Source organism: Marmota monax, unplaced genomic scaffold (assembly GCF_021218885.2).
Source record: "Marmota monax isolate L192 unplaced genomic scaffold, Marmota_monax_Labrador192_F-V1.1 WCK01_AAM20220418_F8-fsc00099, whole genome shotgun sequence".
In the NCBI taxonomy this organism is placed as follows: Eukaryota; Metazoa; Chordata; class Mammalia; order Rodentia; family Sciuridae; genus Marmota; species Marmota monax.
Window position 1 is genome coordinate 1557301 of NW_026692126.1, and position 24356 is coordinate 1581656.

The window sequence follows — 24356 nt, forward strand, 5'->3', positions numbered from 1 at the left end:
GTAGTTTGGACGTTGAACGTCCCCTAAGGCCCACATGTTAAAGGCCTGGTCCCAAGGGTGGCACTGTTAGGAGGTGGAAGAACCTGTGAGAGGTGGCACCTTGTGGGAGTCCTTAGGTCACTGAGGTCACTGGAGGTGTGCCCCCAAAGGAGGTGGTGGGACTTCAGGCCCTTCTTCTATTTTTGGTCTCCTGGCCATGAGGTGAGCGGTGTGTTCTGCCGCCAGTCCCCACCATTGCCATCCCCTGCCCCCACCAGAGGCCTCAAAGCCAGGGGTCCACCTGATCAGAGACCCGAAGGTCCAAAACTGTGAACCAGCTCAGATAAACCTTTTCATTTTATGAGTTAGTTATCTCACATATTTTGTTTTAGTCTCTTTTCTTTAGTGACAGTCTTAAACCAGAAAACAGTAGCAAGATAGCACAAAAATTTCTGAGTATTTGCAGATTAAACAGCACACTGCTAAATGATATGTACATCAAAAAAATACACGGCAAGAGAAAATTTAAGATATTTCAAAATGAACAAGGAAGAAAAAGATATTTCAAAGTGAATATCAAAAGAAATAAAATAATAGAGGATATAGCTAAAGCAGTCCTTAGAGGGAAAATTGTCCTTTTAAATGGCAATGTTCCAAAAGAAAAATCAATAAGTGTATCAAAGATCTATATTTCCATGTTAAGGAGATAAAAAGAGAAGAACAGTAAAGTAAGGAAACAGAGGAAAAGAAATAATTTAAAACAGGAGCCTGCATCACTGAAAATGGGTAGATATTATGAAAAAAAATCACAAAATTGAAAGTAGTAGTTTTTTCTTTTCCTTTCTTTCTTCTTCTTCTTTTTTTTTTTTTTTTTTTTTTTTTGGTATCAAGGATTGAACTCAGAGATGCTTAACCACCGCAGCACATCCCCAGCCCTTTTTTATATTTTATTTTGAGACAGGGTCTCGCTCAGTTGTTTAGGGCCTTGCTAAGTTGCTGAGGCTGGCTTTGAACTTGCAAACCTCCTGCCTCAGCCTCCCAAGCTGCTGAGGTTACAGGCATGTGCCACTGCACCCGCCTAAAGTTGGTTCTTCATTAAGACTAATAAAATTAATTAAGCCCTTGTAAGACTATCAAGAAAAAGAGAGAGAAAACAAACACCCCAACAGATCCTACAAACATTAAAAGGACCACGTGGAGAGACTATGAACAACTTGATGCCAATAAAATCAATAATTTGGATGAAACTAAAAATTTCCTTAAAAAGTAAAATTTATTAAAAACAGAAAAATATATTAAAATCTGAATAGTTTAATATATTTTAAGAAAATTGAATGTTTAATTTGAAACCTTCCTCTGGAAAAAGCTCTCAGCACAGATGGCAGATGGTCTCAGCAGCAAATTTTATCAAATATTTGAAGAATAAGAAATAATGCCAACACTTCAGCAACTATTTAGTTATATAGGAAACACTCTTTTTTGTTTGTTTGCTTGCTTGTTTTCAGTACTGAAGGGTACTTTACCCCTGAGTTACATTCCCAAACCCTTTTGTATTTTTGGCAGGATTGAACCCAGGGTGTTTTGTTGTTGAGCTACATCCTCAGTCTTTTTTGGAAAAGACCCCCCCCCCAAAAAAAAAAAAAACCCACAAGAAATAGCAAAAATAAACCAATGGGATTACATTGAACCACAAAGCTTCTACACAGCAAAGGAAACAATCAACAGACTAAAGTGATAACTGAGAGCACGGGAGAAAATATTTTCAAAGTATACAGTTAACAAGGGGTTAATATCCAGAACATATAAGGAAATTCAGACTCAGCGGCACAAAATAAGAAGTAAAACAACAACAACAAAACTGGTTTTAAAATGTGCAGTAGACTGAAACGGATATTTCTCTAAAGAAAACATGCAAATAGTTGATAAGTGTATGAATTCCACAGTTGAAATTACTTATTTGAAGTTTCAGAATAAAAGTGTGGTTTTAAGCCATAAACAGGTGTGGTGGCACATGACTGTAATCCCAGTGATAGGAGAGGCTGAGGCAAGAGGATCACAAGTTCAAGACCAGCCTCAGCGACCTATCTCGACAAAGATTTTAAAAATATATATGTATGTATATGTGTATACACACACACACACAGACACACACACACACACACACAGGCAAACAAGTGAACAAGCAGGATTTCCAAAGCAAGGGAATTTAAACAAGAAACCACCACATTGTATCCATAAAAAATAGTTTGCTTTGGGGCTGGGGTTGTTGCTCAGCGTTAGAGCACTTGCCTTGCATGTGCGAGGCCCTGGGTTTGATCCTCAGCACCACATAAAAATAAATAAATTAAATAAAGGTATTGTGTCCAACTACAACTTAAAAAATAAATATTAAAAAATAGTTTGCTTTAACATCAAGATGTTTTATTTCATGTAGTTTCTTTTTTTAAACTTTTAAATTTGTTCTAATTAGTTATGTATAACAGTAGAGTGCATTTTGTCAAATTGTACACAAACGGAGCACAACTTCTCTTCCTCTGGCTGCACATGGTGCAGAGTCACACCGAAACATGGTCATACATTTGTATAGGGTAATAATGTCCATCTCATTCCACTGTCCTTCTGTCACGAGCAGCTTCTCAGCCTTGTCTGGTTACCAGGAGTTCCCTTCCGGATATCTGCACTGGACCCCGGACCGCGACGTACGCGAACACCAAGCACGAACTCGATTGCCTTTTGAAATGCTGGTTTATTCGCACACCACACAAAGCAATACACGAGGTGGCTGGCTCACACTGCACGATCTTACTCTCAGGCGATGAGAGTTGATTGTGAGCAAATACATGGAGTTTCCCTCGCGCTTATATACTCTATATGTTTACAACAAACTTGTTTGTGTCTAACTTATCTAACATAAGCACACTACCTAGTTACATCATCAACTTATCTAACATGGGCATACTATCTAGTCATCCTATAACCAAAAACATGTTTACAACTAAAAAGTCACTTAGTCACTGCAAAGTCCAAAACAAGTCCAAAACAAGTCCTTTTGCTGATTCATGTTGTTTATTCATCCTTGATGTTTACTCCTGTCATTCCACCCCCTTGATACGGAGGCGCCGATGGTACTGATGGTGCCGATGTATCAAAGCGACAAGTACGGTCCCCTGTCTTAGGTCGTCCATTCGGAAGTTGCCCGTCCTCGGGGAAACGTATGGGCTGTCGCGGCCCTGCAAACCAATCTTCAGATTGGAAGATGCAATCCACGGCATCCATGCAGCCCCCGACCACACAGGAGTGCAGAAAAGGCTGAAGCATAGCACGAAACTCACAGCAGAAGGGAGCTTTCACTCTTGGAACGAAAAGTTGTTTCAATCGTAAATAAATGTCCAAATCCAAATCCTTTACTAGATCCAAATCTATCACCAAATTGTGAACTATCATAAATGGATAATTAACATCTTTTTCAGAGAACATCGGAATTGGAGTCATCCGGTCCTTCCTGAATAATAGGTCGTTCCTCAGCTTGCGTCCTAATATCCGTTTGATGATTATCTGGTCCACAGACATAGTTCCTCAAGAAATTCTACAATATTAACCAATCTTAGGTAAGTGTTGATGACAATCCACATAAGTCCATAATTTAATAAAGTAAGGCTTACAAATGTTTCTTAAACATATGTCAAATAAAGATCTAGGAACATATGTATTCCTTTGTCTGCATTGCGAATTGATTCTACACAATACAGCATCACCAAATAATAATGATCTATTATAGTTAAGTGAAATAAGTCCATTAACATAAAAAGTACCTGCATTAGAGTGTAAGGTTAATAAATCATGATCAGACTTCATCACTTCAGTGAACAATCCAAATAAAGTCTTAACACACAAATGTATATTATATCTACAATAAACATCACAATGCAAATTATTATCAGAAATACAATTCCAAACATGATTCAAAAACACACACAAAGAGGGCACTTGGCCTTCCAAGGTCCTATCCAGTGGACACCATGGTCCACTGCGTAAGGTTACTAGTCTACATAAAAGAGAAAAACGTTCCTGCCCAAACAGTGTATATGCACTATATAAAAACCATGTATTTACATGAAATTCGATGCAAAGATGACAATTTGCATAGTGCAACTGTTCAGAATAATTCCTCGATCTTTCCGTCCTTCTCCTTCTTGGATTTGATTTTCTTAGTGCCTTTCGCTTCATGGTCCCTGTAATGTTGAAGTTTATCCATTTTAATGTAAGTTTTCTTTCCTGCTGACTTATTAATCTTTAAACAAATCTTAATGCATAATACAAATAATACAAAACAACATACATATAGCAATCCTTCCTTAAGCCAATGGAAAGGGTTCCATCTCATAATGCAACTAATATCTGCATGAACTAATTTTCTAAAGAAACCTACAAAACTACAATCATAAGTATACTGAAAGTCACGCGGAATCAAGTATCCGGAATCAACTAACATTTTAACTTTATGAGTTTCTCCTGAGAATCTTTGGAGAAGTTCAGTAGTTTGATTATGTACTGTCTCAATTTCCTTTCCCAATGAAGCATAAATGGACTTAGCTGCCTCCGTCGCCTTCATCATATGTTTATATTCTTCCGACAGAGGTGGCTGGGGCACAAAAGTATGTAACCCAAAAGTATGATTAGACAAATAAACCACCTGAGTCAGGACTCGTACATTTCTCGTGTTAGTAAAATTCAAACTCCTAAACAGATGTTTCTGAACGGTCAAATTCATATGTTCCATCATCATGACATTAGTATGTATATGGCAACCAGCATTCAGACTCAAAGAATCACTATAAGAAATGTTTTGCCATCGTTGAACCATGTACGGTTCAGGATAACAAGACAACATATTAAAATTCCCAAGATCTAACAAAGTAGCCTGAGGCATAGATATAGTTATATCAGAAGTCCTAGGTTCATCTGAGAAAAGATCATAGGCTATAACAGTTGTTTTACCTATAGCATAAGTGGCTTCACTAGGCACATAATATGACATATTGTTCCATTTTAACCAATAAAACTTATCAAATGGTATTATCCAATCTTTACCAATTTTCTTCGGTATAGCCTTAGTTGGATATCCTATTACAACCTTAGATGTCGACATTTGCCATAAATTAATCATGCAAACACCAGTTTCACACCAAGAATCCTTTGTAGGATCTAATATGGTTATAGCTGATGCAGTTTCCATGCCTATGCCAGTTCTAAATAACAGTCTTATTTCTTCTAATCCCGCGGTGATCATTGCTTGCAGATGTTCACACTCCTGAGTTGCCTCCAATTGTTTCATACGTACATTCCATGATGCATCCATGGTCTCAATCACCTTACTTAATGAATCAACATGATGTTTCAAAAGTTCCTGTTCTGCAGAAAGTCTTTCCATAAGTAAAGATGCGGAGTGCAGATTTTTAGATAATTGTGAGATAACAAAGTTCTGTTTATTCTGAAGTCCTCGCAGAGCTGAAATTTCCACTCGAAGTTCCTCCGTCATTGCTCCAGCGATTGCTGCCCCCAAAGCTGCTCCGGCCAGGAAAGCGCCAATCGCTGCGAACTGCAAAGGTCTCCGTCCTGCTGCATTTCTTTGAACTGAATAAAACAAATCTGGCAACACAGTAGACTCAAAAGAAGGACATACAGTTTCACCTTTCAACAAATCACTAACAGACAAACGTAACACAATTGGCTGTACTTGTGGTTGTATCAAAAATCTAACTGGCTGATGTAGTAAAGGTAAAAATCCTGGAGCCTCTAAAGTCTTCATAAAATTACCGTCCTTTTCCTTGCGTGGGAAGAGGACTGCTCTTGGGAAATGGGCAGTAACCCATCCCTTGGTTTCATTAAATCCTCCCCTATCGATTAAACAAGGATTCAAAGAGGTCGGTTCCATGTAGCATTTCTGCATATCCATCTTTGTACTATATATAATATGATTACCTGCATGTGCATCAAACACATCAGTATTATTATGTAAAACATCATGTGTTACAATATCATAAAGATTCCATTCATTATTACTTCCTGGCAATAACATATACCAGTAATAAGGTAATTTTCCTGGATATATTTTACTAGACCAAGTAGAGAAATCCATTCCTTGTGTCAACCACCATTTCAGAGTTCTTCTATCTGCTACATCCACATGGTATCTAATTATAGTATCCCAGAGCTGTGCTCTAGGGCACCCAGTCTTCAATGACCAGTAGTCATCAGCATTTACCAGGTAAGTTTCTGTTTTGTGATTCACTAAAGTAACTTCATCCAAATCTGGTGGTACAAATGCAAGAGAATATACTGTTGGATGTAAAGTATAATCCCTCGTTTGTTTTTCCTCATTGCCTAATACAACATTACCACCTTCATAATGTTTGGAAACATTTCCAGTTATATTTACATCAAGAGGAATATCATAGTACGTGGAATCATTATGCATAATAGACCTATGAATACCAATCACATATTGCCATGAATGTGGAAACCATCTGCAAATAGATCTTTCCATAGCTAAACTAACATTTTTAGTGTCCACATAATTAGAATCAACTCCCATCGGGATTGACATATTATGGATATTCACTCTGATTTTGTCATCACTCAAATTAAACACGGGAATCAAAGTCCCAAAGAAATTATCATAAAACTTAAATGTACAGTCTTCGCATTTATAATAAGGCCACTTTGAAGATTCTCCTTTAGATCCATTATAAGTATAATCTACCTGCAGAAATGTAACATTATAAAAGTGTTTTTCCAAAATATCCTTAGGTGTGACAACCAATACAGGTTGCCAGGACTGATTATCAAACCTATGCCACGTATTATTCACCTCAAGATGCATATGAGAGGCATTCAAATATACAGCATGAAGAGGATTCTGTACACAATTTTGTCTGCTAAAATTATAACACCATGTCCAATTAAATATATTATAATATTGTGTGTAGTTTTTCCACACTGTCTGGTTAACAATGTATTCGTCCACGGTGAATTTATAATCATGTAACCCTGGACTATGCACTCTCTGTCCCAATTTCGGGCCATCCACAATCTCTGAGAGGTCCCATTCATTATTGGCATTTTTAAAGACATACCTCCTTGTTTTGTTTTCAAATAATAGCCATCCAGAGTGATTAAACATTCCAAATTCAGGATGTAATACCCCAGTCGTCCTGTAAGTTGGACCCAGCCTACAGGCCTGTGTGTGAATCTTATAAGTTACAGATGAATAATTACCAATTTTATAATAATATCTATATTGGCACCACTTAAGGAAGGTTGAATCAACAGGGAAGCAAACTCTACCAATAAATGCTTGTCCCTGTGTTCGGTTAAGCATATCTCCAAAAATGCTACGGATACAAACATACCCGATTTTATCCTTTATTTTAGGAGGCGTGGCCACGGGTTTAACCAAGTTATGGGTAAATGGCTGTGGTAAAGGGTCGGTCAACACAACAGGTGATCGCCAAGTGGCGGTACCTAAGGTATTGACTTTCCACCAATTATCTATAGTAAGATAAGATTGGTTCCGTATTTCTAAGGATCTATCAGGATTCTGTAGAATCTCGAACTTTCCATATATAGGTAAATTAGGAAAATCCGCTACACAAGATACATAATGGGTATAATTCAAATGAGTTCTGCTTTGCACATCTTCAATATATATAGACATATTCCTTTGTTTAGTGCTCATGGAATCTAGATACTGCTGTAACTCTTTTGGACACCATGTCCCGTAGGGTTCAACTAAAACTTGCGGCCATCTAGGCAATGGCCTAGCTCCTTGTAAATGTCTAGGCAATCCTTTCCACTCATCCAACATTTTCTTAGAATCATTATATGGCAACAAATTTATCCCCAACGTAGTTGTTCGTGGGGTTGTAGTTGTAAATTCATCAGAACCTTCTTCCTCTCCATCATCATATGAAGAATAGTCATATTCTTCATATTCATAATCGAATAAATTATAATCATTCTGTTTGTTGGACACCCAAACCTGAAAAGGCAGTGATGCAACATCCTTTTCTGCTGCATTGATACATGTAAATTCATCCTCTTCTGTAGACTCCTCAAAAGTATATACAGTAAGGTTTGGATTATTAAGCACTGCTGCTGTAGCATTATAGCTCTTAACTAAAGGTTTGCCTCCAAGTTTCCTATAATAATACACAAAATGTGGCTTATAAGACCACATATCCATAATCCCAGGTACCAGATGACATCGGAGGGGGTTAGTTTCATATTTATTAGAATATCCTCCATCCGCACTAGATCTAAACATTGGGCTATATACCCCAACTGTATTGATGTCCCAAAAATGGTCACACCCCTTAGGTGCGGAGTATTTGTTATAATGGTGGCAAAATGCATAATTATGATAAAACAAGTATCTAATAGCAGTAAAATTTTGTAGGAATTTGTTACTTCTCCAATATTGTGGTATTACTGCACAAGAATTATTACACTCTTGAAGTGAATGAGTGAAATTAATATAATTGAAGATCCAATCTTTGTAAGAATGCTTGGTCAGGTTAATGTTCCTGATACCAAAATAATATGGAGTTATAGTAGTAAAAGTAGTGGGAGTTGTAGTTTGATTTCCCATTACTGAATAGAACTGCAGGGCTATCAAAAGTAGCAAAAATAGCAAAAGTAACAAAGTCCTAGGTGCCATTACCAGAAACATAGTGTATAATTAAGTACATAACAGGGTAGCAAATCCCGTGCCAACAATTTATGATTCACGTTAATAAAACAAGTAGAACCATTCAAAAGAGCTGTCTGCCATTCGTTACAATAAAAATATCCACCCAAAAACAAGCAAGAATATACAATCAGGATAATAAAGCATATGTTAAACCAAACACACAAACGTTTACCTAGTGACAACATCCTGGCTTTTTACTAATCTGAGGTCCCCTTTTCCAGTTGATACCCATAGGGTATTTCCTTGTCCGTGTGATACAATCTCACCTTTAATCACAGAGTTATCTTTTCTGTTACGTATCCACACCTTATATGGTCTTATATTATCTGGGTTTGGGTCCCCGTCTGCCTGCACATCGATGTCCTTTTGGAATGTTTCCTCAAAGGGTGATCTCCTGTGCAGTCTTTGCCTAGAATTAAGTTCAAAAACTGCAATCAGTATTGCCTTGTCAAATGGCACATCTTGTCCTATCTGCCACAATTTAGTCTTTAATAATCCATTGAACCTTTCAATATTTCCTGCTGCTTGTGGATTATAGGCCAAATGAAAATCCCAATTAATTCCTAAAACGTCAGCTAATTTCTGAACATTTCTACCAGTAAAATGAGAACCCTGATCAGAAGTCACATTCCAAGGGCATCCATATGCTGCACACCAGCTCCAAATAGTTTTCATAGTAGAGCTTTGATCTGCATGTCTACTTGCACATGCATGTCCCAATCCGGTACTACAATCTACCATAGTACACACATATTTTCCATTCTGCAAAGGACCAATATAATCAATTTGTACCTTCTCATTAAATCCTCTAGGGGATGGTCTATTGTGGGGTGGGTCTCTCCGGAAACGTTGCACCGAGGATGCACATAGTTCACATCCAGATATCGCACGCTTACATGCTCCCCAGGTAACTTTTATATTTCTGCCCTGAAACCACTGGAACATTCCATGTGTTCCAATATGTCCTAATTCCTTATGCAATTGTCGGATCTCATCCTCCGAAATATCAGCATTCAATTCAGGAAGTTTTATATGCCAATTTGGGTCACGTTTCAACCGAATCTTTGTATCTGTTCTATCTAATATATTCCAAGGGGCCTTATTCACCAATTTTAGCCCTTCGGAGTCAAATTTACTCAATTTGTCTGCCACATCATTAAATTTAGATATTTCATCTGTACGTCCTGTGTGAGCATCAACGTGCGCTATCTTTACATGTATAGGTGCCTCCGCAAGAAATTTCCAAATATGTATTCCCCATACATCTTTTCCATTAATTTTATAATCAGATTCCTTCCACTTTGCAGACCATATGGCAATACCATTACAAACTGCCCATGAGTCCGAAAAAACGTGTATATACTTTTTCTTTTCATGGATAGATTGTTCAACGGCTAATTTTACTGCACAGAGTTCTGCTAACTGTGCTGAGGCATCCGAGCCTTCCTTCACTAAGATCTTATTATCACTTGGTCGATATGCCACAGCTTTCCATTTAGTGATATTTCCTACTACTTTACTTGATCCATCTGTGAACCATGCATTTTTATGAGAAGCAACTGCCCCCCATCTTCCAATAGGTTGTGTCTTTGGTTGTTTAACCTCTACCGGTACTTCTACCATAGGCTGAGCAAAAACTAATTCTGATAACCTTAATGTCTTATTATTCCCTGACACTGTTGCATCATTAATTATAGTTAACAAATACCATTTCCATTTCAACACTTTTTGTTCCATGGGTAAACCTCTAAAGTCTTCCTCCTTAGTTCGTACCCAATCCAAAATTGGTATCTGAGTTCTTAATGTAACTACTCTATTAGTTAAAACAAAACCTAGACTCTGTACCGCCGTATAAGCTGTCCACACTGTTTTTTCAAAGAAAGAGTACTTGTTTTCGGAAAAAGGAAATCTTTTGGAGTAAAACCCAACTGGTTTAGTCTGACTATTACTTTTAGTATATATGCCCCAATTTCCAAAGTCATTGGCATATATTATATCAATTATAATTTCTTCACCAGGTTGAGGTACATACAATTGGGTATATGTCTGAACATATTCCTTAGCTAATTCTAATGACTTTTTCTGTTCCGGTCCCCATACAAAGTCCGCAGCTTTCCTGCATACCCTGTGTATTGGAGCCAGAATCATTTGCAAATATGGAATATGTAATCTCCAATATCCCAAAATGCCCATCACCTGCTGAGCCTCTGTCTTGGTTTTTGGTGACTGTAAAGCCAAAATCTTATTTATCACTGCATCCGGAACCTTAGGTCCTTCTGTAGTCCACACCACCCCCAGATACTTAACTGACGTGGCTGGACCCTGAATTTTATCAGGATTGATGGACCATCCTTTTGACTTCAATAATGTAACTACCTCGTCCTTTACCTTATTTAACTCGGTCATATCTTTCCCAGCAATTAATATATCATCTACATATGACCATAACTTAGTAGTTCCTTTATCTTGAAAATCCTTTAACGTTTCTTGTAAAGTTACATGTGCTATAATTGGGCTATTTTTATATCCTTGTGGTAACCTCTTAAACCTATATTGTACTGATTCCCAAGTGAATGTAGTCAATTCTCTACTCTTAATATCTAATGGGATAGCGAAAAACATATCACTCAAATCTATAGCACAAAAACAAGTAGGTGAAAAATTTCTAATTTGAGCATAAATGGACTCTACATCTGGGAGAGTACCTGGCATAGAGGGGGTTACTTTATTTATATTCCTATAGTCTACCGTCAATCTCCACTTGCCATTAGGTTTCATAACAGGCCATACTGGACTGTTATATTTAAATGATGATGCCTTTTCTATTATATCTTTTTCCAACATTTCCTTTATTGTGGTGCTAATCTCTTCATGTCCTCCTTTAATAGGATACTGTTTAGTAAATACTGGTGGAGTATGGGGCAATTTTACTGGATCAATCTTTACTTGACTTAAAATTTTTGTTTCAAAACACTTCAATCTCTTCAAAGGTAACCATTCACCATATAATAACCTGAGTTCCTGAATTCCTAATACTCCATGTGGAACTTTGCCTACCAATACTTGTATTGTATAATCCAAATCATATATTTTAAATGTTACCCATTCTTTTCTCATTTCTGCACTATGTCCAGATACTCCTTGTACTATAACTTTTTCCTTAGCTGGTTTATTATTTACAAAATCATCTCTGACTATTGTTACCTCGCTTCCCGTATCTATCAGGAAGGAGTCTGTATATTCTTGATTATCAACTATAAATTTTAATTGTATGAACGGCCGGGTGTCTGGCCGTTTTGCCATCTGGGTGTTCCAAACCTCTGCATTGTTAAACCAAACCTTCTTCTTTGGCCCTGCACCTGACTTCCTCGCGGTACCGGCCTTTGTGGGTTCATTCTCCTTCCTATCTGTCTGTTGTTTACAGCAACATTTCCTTGTGTCCAGGCTTGTCCTGGTCGCACCTTTCTCCAGTCTTTGCCATTTCCCAACATATTTCTGTTTCTTGGGAGGCTCCGCTGGCCAGGCGGGCCTCCCAAACGGAAGTTTTTTGTCTGGTAACATTTAATATTTCCGTTACCATTTGTTGGAAAACAGACTGGGTTTCGGGCTTTAGCTTGAAATGTCATTGCAGCTTGAAATGACATTTTGTGCTCTTGTTGTAATTCTCGATGTTGCTTTAAGAACTCAACTACATCCCATAGGGTGTTGGCTCCAGCTAGCATGGTTGCCAACATCATTCTATGCTGTTCTGGTGCCCCTTTTATAATTATTCTCCTAAGCGCGGCTGTTAAGTGAGCACTTAAAGGGGATCCTTGAAACTGATTATAAATTTTGCTAAAAATAGCTAACTTCTTTACTATCTTAATCCCTTCACTGGGATTCTTCCACTGTACCTGGCCTTCAAAGACACCCCAATCTATATGTGGGATGGCCTCTGCCCAGGCTATTGCAATCCAATCCCAAAGTGTGCGTACCCTGTCAGGTTCCTCTTGTATAATCTTTGCTAAAGTGTCCGCAACACTCGGATTGTCTATCTGGATATTAACCACCTGCATCTCCTTGCCTGCGAGTCTTATAGACTCGCCTCCCTTACTATGAATTGTAAACAAAAAGTCTCCGTCGGTCTGACCTTTCTGTGAAAAATCTTGCCTTAACTGAACCATTTCAGGTCTAGTTAAGTCCCTAGTTTCAATAACTTGTTCCAACCCATCTGGGCGTCCCCGTCCGGGTGTGGATGTTTTAATTACTGAAACTGGCATGCTGGCCTTATCAGGAGCTTCCAGTTGGTTCAATATATCTTTCAAAAATGGGTTATTACTTCCATTTTTAAGGGCTTCTTTTACTAACCTTTTGCCTCTTAGCCTGTCATCATCTATATCATCTATAATTTTACATAATATTCCCGGGATTTCTTTCTTGTCAGCCCGTTCCATTATGGGCTTGACGGTCTGAGGATTACTTAATGTTACCTCAACTGTGGTTCCTTTCTGGAACTCAGGCATCTTTGCCTGAACAATTCTTTCAATACCTCGCCATGGCGATTGAGATTTTAATTCCTTTTGCTCGAGCTTTAGTTCTCCTATTCTACATTTCTGCCTAAATCTTTTTATTACTTCCTTGAAGCCCATGTTGCTATTTTTAAGAGGATCCTCAGTTTAGCTATATGAATTTTCCAAGCAATAAACCCGTTTGTTTCTATCTTATAAGGTATCTGACTTATTCCCTGATGCCAGCTATATAGTGCCCAATTCTCTATCCTTTCCTTAAGCCACCCCATGCACAGGGACCACCGTCCTCCTAAGGATTTTGGTGGGGGCACTCCCCTTTCATTCCACCTTCAGCCTAGACGCCGGACGATCACGGTCATTCTAGGTTTTCAGTAGAAGAAATTGTGCATTGCCATGTGGGTTATATTTACCTGCTCCGGAGCTCTTCTTCCGTATCCTGCCGACTACGCCAACTGTCACGAGCAGCTTCTCAGCCTTGTCTGGTTACCAGGAGTTCCCTTCCGGATATCTGCACTGGACCCCGGACCGCGACGTACGCGAACACCAAGCACGAACTCGATTGCCTTTTGAAATGCTGGTTTATTCGCACACCACACAAAGCAATACACGAGGTGGCTGGCTCACACTGCACGATCTTACTCTCAGGCGATGAGAGTTGATTGTGAGCAAATACATGGAGTTTCCCTCGCGCTTATATACTCTATATGTTTACAACAAACTTGTTTGTGTCTAACTTATCTAACATAAGCACACTACCTAGTTACATCATCAACTTATCTAACATGGGCATACTATCTAGTCATCCTATAACCAAAAACATGTTTACAACTAAAAAGTCACTTAGTCACTGCAAAGTCCAAAACAAGTCCAAAACAAGTCCTTTTGCTGATTCATGTTGTTTATTCATCCTTGATGTTTACTCCTGTCACCTTCCCACCCCACACTCCCTCTCCTCCTCTCACTCCCCTCTGCCCAATCCAAAGTTCCTTCATTTTTCCCTCCCTCCCTGCCCCATTATGGATCAGCATCTGCTTATCAGAGAAAACATTTGGTCTTTGTTTTTTTGGCTTTGGCTTATTTTGCTTAACATGATATTCTCCAGCCCCATTCATTTATCAGCAAATGACATAATCTTCATTTTCTTTAATGCTGAGTAATGTTCCATTATTTTTATATACCACATTTTATTTATCCATTCATCTGTTGAAGGGCATCTAGGTTAATTCCATAGTTTAACTATTGTGAATTGAGCTGCTATAAACATTGTAACTGTAGTATGCTGATTTTAAGTCCTTTGGGTATAAACCAAGGAGTGGGATAGCTGGGTCAAGTGGTGGTTCCATTCCAAGTTTTCTGAGGAATCTCCAAACTGCTTTCCATAGTGGTTGCACCAATTTGCAGTCCCACCTGCAATGTATGAGTGTACCTTTCCCCCACATCCTCACCAACACTTATTATTGCTTGTATTCCTCATAATTGCCATTCTGACTGGAGTGAGATGAAGTCTTGGAGTAGCTTTGAATTGCATTTCTCTAATTGCTAAGGATGTTAAACCTTTTTTCATATGTTTGTTGATCGATTGTATCTCTTCTTCTGTGAAGTGTCTGTTCAGTTCCTTAGCCCACGTATTAATTGAGTTACTTGGTTTTTTGGTGTTAAGTTTTTGAGTTTATTATATATCCCGGAGATTAGTGCTCTATCTGAGGTGCATGTGGTAAAGATTTGCTCCCATTCTGTAGGCTCTCTCTTCACATTGTTGATTGTTTCCTTTGCTGAGAAGAAGTTTTTTTAGTTTTAATCCATCCCATTTATTGATTATTGATTTTACTTCTTGCACTTTAGGAATCTTGTTAAGGAAGTCAGCTCCTAAGCCTAAACGATTAAGATTTGTGGGTCTGGGGTTGTGGCTCAGTGGCAGAGTGCTCGCCTAGCATGCATGAGGCACTGGGTTTGATCCTTAGCACCACATAAAAATAAAATAAAGATATTGTGTCCACCTAAAACTAAAAATAAATAAATAAATATTTTTTAAAAAAGACTTGGACCTACTCTTTCTTCTATTAGGCACAGGGTCTCTGTTCTAGTGCCTAAGTCTCTGATCCACTTTGAGTTGAGTTTTGTGCAGGGTGAGAGATGGAAGCTTAATTTCATTTTGCTACATATGGATTTTCAGTTTTCCCAGCACCATTTGTTGAATAGGCTATCTTTTCTCCAATGTATGTTTTTGGCGCCTCTGTCTAGTATGAGATTCATATGAGATAACTGTATTTATGTGGGTTTGTCTTGGTGATTCCATTCTGTACCATTGGTCTATGTGTCTATTTTGGTGCCAATACCATGCCATTTTTGTTACTGTAGCTCTATACTATAGTTTAAGATCTGGTATTGTGATGCCTCCTGCTTCACTCGTCTTGCTAAAGACTTCTTTGGCTATTCTGGCTCTCTTATTTTTCCAAATGAATTTCATGATTGCTTTTTCTAGCTCTATGAAGAATGTCACTGGGATTTTAATAGGAATTGCATTAAACCTGTATAATGCTTTTGGGAGTATGGCCATTTTGACAGTGTTGATTCTGCCTATCTAAGAGCATGGGAGATCTTTCCATCTTCTGAGGTCTTCTTCAATTTCTTTCTTTAGTGGGTTCTTTTGTTAGATTTATTTTTTGAGGCTTTTGTGTGTTTTATATAATTTCAATGTTAATAACTGAGAAAATATCTAGAGAATATAAACAAAGGGAAGTGATATATCACTTCACAGATGGCCTTAGGACAACCACTATTAACAGAAAATAACAAAGAGGTGGAGAAGTTGAAACCCTCATGTAATTGGTTTGTAGGAATATAAAATGGTGCATCAATTTGGAAAACAGTACAGAGATTTCTCAAAAAATTAAAAATAGAATTACCATAGTATCCAGGAATCTCACTTCCTCCAAAATAAAACTCAAAGAGATATTTGCACACTCATGATCATCAGAGAACTACTCATAAAAACCAAGAGGCCAGGCGTGGTGGAGCATGCCTGTAATACCAGTGGCTCAGGAGGCTGAGGCAGGAGGATCATGAGTTCAAAGCCAGCCTCAGCAATTTAGCGAGGCACTAAGCAACTCAGTGAGACCCTGTCTCTAATAAAAAATACAAAATAGGGCTGGGGATGTGGCTCAGTGGTTGAGTGCCCCTGAGTTCAATTCCCGGTACCCCCCATCAAAAAAAAAGGATGTGGGGGAGCAACAAACAAACACACAGATAAAGAAAATGTGATATATACACATCCTTTGAAAAAGAACATCACGGTGGGGCTGGGGTTGTGGCTCAGCGGTAGAGCACTTGCCTAGCATGTGCTAGGCACTGGGTTTGATCCTTAGCACCTCATAAAAAATAAACAAATAAAATAAAGGTATTGTGCCCAAGTATAACTAATTTTTTTTTATATTTATAAAAAATAAAAAAAAGAACATCACACCTGTTGCTGGGTGTGGTGGCACACATCTGTAATCCCAGCAGCTTGGGAGGCTGAGAAAGGAGAAGGCAATTTAGCAAGGCACTAAGCAATTTAGCAAGACCCAGTTTCAAAACAAAAGATCAAAGGGGCTGAGGATGTGGCTCCCTGGTTAAACACACCTGGGTTCAGTTCCTAGTGACAAAAAAATAAAAAAGAAAGAAAGAAATCCTGTCATATGCCACAACATGAATGCACCTCAAGTACACTGAGGTGATCCAGTCGTAGAAGGGCAAATATTATACAATAATGAAATATGAAGTATCTGAGTCAAAAATCACAGAAACATAATGTGAAAAGATGGTTGTCAAGAGCTGGGAGAGATTTGGAGGGGGAAATTAGTGTTTAGTGAGTATAGAGTTTCAGTGTTGCAAGAAGAAAAAGCTTTATGATGAAATATTATCCAGCCATGAAAAGAATTAAATCCTGCCCTTTGGAAATGGAGGCCATTATGTTATGCAAAATAAGCCAGACACAGAAAAACATGTTATCCCTTATTTGTGGAAGCCAAAAAGTCGATCTCATAGAGGAATGGGGTGGAATAATAGTCACTAGAGACTAGGAAGGGCCCTGGGTAGGAGGGATGGAAAGATATATTTCAAAATAACTAGAAGAATATAAAAGTTCATGACACATAGACATGATTAGCATTGGAGGAGACGGAAGGGCTTGTACCCTGATTTGACCATATCCACTGTACACATGTACTAGATCATCATACCGTATCCCATAAAGATGTACAAATATGATGTCTCAATAAAAAAGAAAAATAATAAAGATAAATCCAAAAAAAGAAAAATTCTAGAGATCTCTCATAGAAATATAGGGAACTTATAAAATGGTTAACATGGTAAAATTTATATCATTTTTTAACCATGATAAGAAAAATAAACAAAACCACAGACCAGTAAAAAACACTCCCAGCACATACATCTAAAGGTGGATTTCTACCTAGAATCCATTACAATGCCCACAATTCAATTTGCAACTCATTGACTATATGGATGACACGCTTGAACTGGCATTTTACAAATGATATGCAAGGGGACAATAAACACATGAAAAATGCTCACCATCATTACTCAGCAGAGAAAGAAGAATTGACAAACCACCACATGCCCACTGGGAGGTCTAAAATTAGAATGATTTGGTAGCACCACTTGGCAAGCATTTGACATAACGGAGACCTCAGACTTTGCTCTTAAATGTGTGAAGTGGTACAAACAACTACTTGGGAAAGCTTGGCAGTTTCTTATAAAATTCAATGTGCCGCTCACCAATGACTCTGTAATTTCACACCTATATATTTATTCAGAGAAAATGGAAACGTGTCCAAGAAGAGATTTAAGCATGAATAGTCACAGAAACTTTACATTCATAAAAACTCCAATCTGGAAACAAGCCAAGTCCATGAACAGGAGAATAGATAAACTGTGATATATTTATAAAATGAATCATTTCTTGAAATGAGAAGAAACAACCTACTGATACACAATGAAGTGGATGAGTGTCAGAAACACCGTGTTGATGGAAATAAGCCAGACACAAGAGCACAGACTTTATGACTCTTTACATCTGATTCTAAAACACAAAACCAATCTATGGTGATCGAATAAAATCAGTTGTTTGGATGTGGGAGTTTGCAGTTTAAAAAAGAAGGAAGTGTACAAAGGAACTTTATGGAGTCGTAAAATTTTTCTGTAACTTGATAGAGATGTGGGCTATATCAAAACTTATTTAACTGTTCACTTAAGATGAATACATGAAGGGCTGAGTGTGAGGCTCATTGGTAAAGAATTTGCCCAGAATCTGTGAAATTTTGGGTTAGACACTCAGCACTGAAAAAAAAAAATTATACTCTATAAAGTGTATTTCAATGAAAAAGAAAAATCAATATAAAATTGAACTTGGCACTTGAGACAAAGCTACATGAATGCAAATCAGTAGAAATAACAGAAAGCAGATACAGAACCATAAAGGCTTTGGATATTGGAGTAATCAGAACACACCTTGAAATAACTGTGCTTACTATTTTTGAGGAAGTAAAAGACAAGATGTATAATTTTGCAGAGAACTGGAAACTATCTAAAGAAAAAAAGCTTACTTGAAAAATACCCAAATATAAGTTGTAAAACTTAAAAAGTAGAATCCTGAATTTAAGAATTCCAAGAAATAATTTAGCAGATTAGGTACAGCTCAAGAGAAAATTAGATCATTGCACACAGTGGAGCACAGAGGGGCAAGAAATGGAAATGAATAGAAGAGGGTACAAAAAATAGAAAACATAGTAAGTGGAAAAATTTAACCTACATTTGATTGCAGACTAGGAAAGAGAATAAAAGAGAATGTAAGAAAAGAATGTATGAGGAGAGAATGAATGAGAAATTTTTAAAAACGGTTGGAAGATGAGTCCAAAGATTCAAGAATCTAATGAAACTCAAGAAGGATAAGTGAGGATTGGGGGACATAGCTCAGGGGTAGAGCAGTTACCTAGTATGTGCAAGGTCCTGAGTTAGATCTCCAGCACTGGAGGAAAAAAAAACACAAATGAAAGGAAATTCCCTGATATATATATATATATATATATATATATATATGAAATATAAATAAAATAGCATAAAAAAAGAAAGAGAAAATCTTGAATTTATCCAGGGGAGCAAAATATAGACTAATAGGCAATGTCTCAACAGGGACATGGAGGCAATTTGCTTTAAGGATGAATATAAAATAAAGACATTTTCAGATAAAGAGAAAATGAAAGAAAATCCTAAAGGATATTCTTCAGGCAGAAGGAAAATAATCCCAGATGGCAGGCTAGAGATAGATAAAGGATTTAGAGCAACCAAAAGTCTACATTCATAGGTAAATCTAGATTAATATTGTATATGTGACAAAATAACTCTTTTAAGGATGCAAAATATGGAGGAATTTCATGGATTAAAAGAGGCTTAGAATGAATTAAATCATTACACAAGCATTGCTGAAAAAAAGGAGAGAAGTATCAATTCACTTTAGTATGAACAGCAAAGTTTTTCAGAATTATAAAAGATTATGTAACTTCTAAACTGAGAGAAAGAAAAAATAAAGTAATAACAATGCTTAGTCCAAAAGTAGGCAAGAGAGATAAAAGAGGAACATGAAATACCTGCAACAGAAAGAAACCACGTTGTTAAATATTTTTTAACTTCAGTACCTCTTGCTACTGTTCAAATGATGTGTCCCCTCCAAAATTCACGTAGAAATTTTATCCCCAATGCACCAGTATTAAGAGGCATGAACTCTGGGAGGGGATTAGCGCCTTTATAAAAGGGCTCAAGTTTGAAGGAAGCGATTTCTTATCCTTCCATTTCTTACACCAAGTGAGTACACACAATAAGGTGCATCCTGGAAGCAGCACATAGCCTTAGATGACACGGATCCTATTGGCACTTTGGTCTTGTGTTTTTAACTTCAAATTCTAATTGTTCATTATTGGCATTTGGAGAACAATTGACATTTTCTTTTTTGTGAAGCTGTGGCTGTAACCCAGGACCTCACTCAAGGCAGGCTGATGCTCTACCACTGAGCCACATCCCCAGCCCAACAATTGACTTTTGTATTTTAATCTTGTATCCTATAACTTTGTTATAATTGCTTATTAATTCCACAATTTCATTATAGTTGTTTCTGTGGGATTTTCAACATAGACAATCATGAGTTATAGTTATTCCTTCTCAATCGAGGAAATGCTCAATAAGTATTTCCTTTTCTTTTCTTATTGCATTAGCTAGGGCATCCAGTACAATGTTGAATAGGAATGGTGAGAGACGACATCTTGCTTTCCCCCAACTTGTTTCCCCTTATTAGATAAAAAGCTTCTAATTTCTATAATTCACATGTTAACTTTATTAACTTCAGGCCTTTTTTGGTGGGGGAATACTGGAGATTGGATCCAGGGGTGCTTAACCATTGACCCACATCCCCAGCCCTTTTTATTTTTTATTTTGAGACCGTGTCTCACTAAGTTGCTCAGGGCTTCACTAAGTTGCTGAGGTTGGCCTTAAACTTGCAATCCTCCTATCTCAGCCTCCCAACCTGCTGGGGTTACCAGTGTGCACCACCTCACCTAACAACTTTAGGCTTTTTATAAATGTTCTTTATGAAGTTGAGAAGTTCTCTTTCAACACTACTTCATTAAGAGTTTTTTTTTAATGAATGCATATTTGATTCTGTCAAATGCTTTTTCTGTATGATCATATGATCATATGGTTTTTTTTCTTTAGTCTGTTGATACTATAGATTACACTAATTGATTTTCAGATGTCAAGCGAGGCTTGCATACCTGTAATAAATCTCAATTTGTTGTAGCTTGTAATTACTTTTATATACTCTTGGGTTTTATTTGAGTCTATATTTTTAAGAGTTTTATGTCTATGGTCATGAGATATATTGGTCTGTAATTTTTTTTCTTGTGAAGTTATTATATGATTTTGTTATTAGGACAATGATAACTTCATAAGATGAATTAGGAAGCATTTATACTGCTTCTATTTTCTGGAAAAACTGTAGAGAATTAGTATCATTTCCTATTTAAAAATTTGGTAGGATTCACAGCTGAGTGTGGTGATATATGCTGTAAGCCCATCAACTCAGGAGGTTGAGGCAGGAGGGTTGGAAGTTTGAGGCCAGCCTCAGCAACTTAACAAGACCATGTCTCAAAATAAAAAATTAAAAGGGCTGGGGATGTACCTTAGTGGTAAAGTACCCCTGGGTTCAATCTCTGAAAAGTCCTCAGAAAAAATTGGTAGAATTCACCAGGGAACTCATCTGTCCTAGATTTTTTGGGGACATTATTAATTATTGATTTAACTACTTTAATATATATAGGCCTGTGTGTATTATTTATTTCTTCATGTGTGAATTTTGGTAGTTTATATCTTTCAAGACATTGATTCACTTGATCTAAGGCACCAAATTCATGGGCGTGGAGTTGGATCTAATTAACAGAGTCACTTTCTTCTTGGTTAGCCTGGCTAGGAGTTTATCAATTTTGTTAATCTTTTATAAAAACCAGCTTTGGGGCTGGGGATTAGCTCAGTGGTAGATCTGGGTTTGATCTTCAGCACCACAAAAATAAATTAGTCAATTAATTAAAAAAATAAAAACAAATTTTGCATTTCATTACTCCATTGATGTCCTCTTCTTAATTTCGTTGGTTTCTGCCATAATTTTTATCTATTTTCTTCTATTTGCTTTAGGCCTACATTGTTCTTTCTTTCCTAAGGTAGATGCCTAAGGGTACTGGTTTTAGATCTTTTTTTTTTATTACATTCAATGCTGTTAATTTCCCTCTAAGAACTGTTTTCTCAGTATCACACAAATTTTGATATATTGCGTCTTTCATTTTTCCATAGCTTTTATATATTTTTCACTTCTCTTGAGACTTACTGACCCATGTGTTATTTACAAATGTGCTGTTTAATCTCTAAATATTTGTAGATTTTCCAGTGATCTTTCTGTTATTGATTTCTAGTTAAGCCCATTGTAGTCTAAGAGCATACTTCACATGATGATTATACTTTTAAATATGTTAATTGGCTGGGCATGGTGGCACACACCTGTAATCCCAGCCTTTCAGGAGGCTGAGGCAGGAGGACTGCAAATTCAAAGCCAGCTTCAGGAAGCTAGAGAGGCCCTGAGCAACTTAATGAGACCCTGTCTCTAAATAAAATACAAAATAGAGTGGAGATATGGCTCAGTGGTCAAGTGCCCCTGAGTTCAATCCCCGATACCCCCCCCCCAAATAAATAAATAAAAATGGGCAGGGGATGTGCTCAGCAGTTAAGTGCCTCTGAGTTCAGTCTCAGATACCCCCCAAATAAATAAATAATAATGGGCAAGGGATGTGGCTCAGCGGTTAAGTGCCCCTGAGTTCAAGCCCTGGTACAAACAAAACAAAAACAAAAACAAAAGAAAGAAAATATATATATCTACATGGGTGTGTGCGTGTGTGTGTGTGTGTGTGTGTGTAGTGGTGTTTATGGTTTAGAATGTGCTCTGTCTTGGTGAATATTCCACGTAAGCTTGAGAAGAATAAGGATTATGCTTTTGTTGGACTAATTGTCAATTAGATTCAATTGCTTAATGATGCTGTTCAGTTCAATTACATTCTTACTAATTTTCTGCCTACTGTATCTATCAATTACTGATAGGGATGTTAAAGTCTCCATAATAGTGTATATGTTTATTTCTCCTTAAAGTTCTCAGATGTTTGCTTATTTGTTTGTTGGTTGGTTGGTTGTTTTGGTTTAGTTCATGATAAGAAGGCTCCCAGGCTCTCCAGACAGCCTCTTGTTTTGGGGGCTCAGGAGCTCCCAGTCCTCACTCCCTATATCCACCCAGCCCCTTCTACCCTGGTACCTAGGTACCATAGCCAACTGCAGGCCACCCCGACCAGGCCTCTTTCCAGGGTCCCCACTGAGTCAGGAAGAAGCCCTGAAGCAAAGGCCCTGAGCTTGGCCAAGAAGGGAGGACACGGAGTCAGTCTCTCTGGGTACCAAGGCGACCCTCTCGGGGACCTCAGAGAGGTTATCTGATGGATCTCTGATGCTCAGGAGACTGGTCAGAAGTGCCAGCCTGGGTGGAACCAGGAATGACACCACATGTGGTGCCTCCACCGCACTCCTCCCAAGAGCCCCCGTCACAGGTAAAGACACTGGAGCTTGGGGAAATTAAGGAACTCACTCAGGGGACACGAGTAGTCAGTGGCAGAACTGGGATTCACACCCAAGGACATGACTCCAGAGCCTGCTGCCACCAGACAAGCCCATTGGCCTTCTGACCACTCATTCTCACCATATTAGATGGGGGCAGTTCCTCTAGATGCTGCAGGGTTTTCCAGGACCCAGGAGTTCAGGCACTCAACAGATCCTGTCTACAGACAGGATGAATAACAGGCATTCACACAGGTCCTGAGATGAGCTGGACGGTGTCCCCCAAAAGATCTCCATCCAGAATCTCAGATTGTGAAATGACTTATTTGGAGTAAGGGTCTTCACAAAAGGAAGGATGTCAAGATGAGGTCCTCATGGATTAGAGCATCCTTGTAAGAAACAGAAAGAAGACAGACATGGACAAAGGGAAGGGCCACATGCAGACAGGGTTGGAGGGATGCTACCACAGGCCGTGGCAGGCCAGGAGCCACCAGACGCTAAGATGAAAGATGGAAGGAAGGATTGTCCCCTAGAGCCTCCAGAGGAATATGCCCTGCCACCCCTAGAGTTCAGATGGAAAGACTGAGTTCAAGAGAGGGCTGCAGAGAGACAGAAGATCTAGAACTCAGCCACCCAGGCTTGTGAATCATTTCTCCTCTCCAAAACCCAAAAGGTTTGGTGCCACTTGTGGTCCTTGTCGACCCACACAAAGATCAGAGTCATGCTCAGCCAGCAGGAAGTTTACAAACACTTCCTACTTTCCTCTTAGCCTCCCCATTTGGCAACATTAAGAGTTCAGTTTACACCCCGTGATTGTTCCAGAAAAAGCAAAAATTACTAAAGGCCATTGTGTCATGTTTGCTCAATCCATGCTACCTGACACCCTACTTTTCCACTTGCCACCACCCGCAGCCTCCTCTCTCTCC

At 38.2% G+C, this 24356-nt stretch overlaps 1 protein-coding gene across 2 annotated transcripts; it reads right to left on the reverse strand.

The window, feature by feature from the left end:
* Window positions 1-2705: 2705 nt before the first annotated feature.
* LOC124106063 (uncharacterized) lies at window positions 2706-14161 on the reverse strand. Of its 2 annotated transcripts, none has more exons than XM_058585755.1 (2): window positions 13650-14161; window positions 2706-9140 (listed from the first exon to the last, which is right to left on the reverse strand). In XM_058585755.1, exon 2 carries the CDS (start codon window positions 8708-8710, stop codon window positions 4136-4138), a length of 4575 nt encoding a protein of 1524 aa, XP_058441738.1. In that variant the 5' UTR covers window positions 8711-9140; window positions 13650-14161; the 3' UTR covers window positions 2706-4135. The 2 variants fall into 2 exon arrangements, with proteins under 2 accessions (XP_058441738.1, XP_046319578.1); XM_046463622.2 differs by lacking the exon at window positions 13650-14161 and having other exon boundaries at window positions 2706-3565; window positions 4093-8710.
* Between the last annotated feature and the right edge of the window lie 10195 nt (window positions 14162-24356).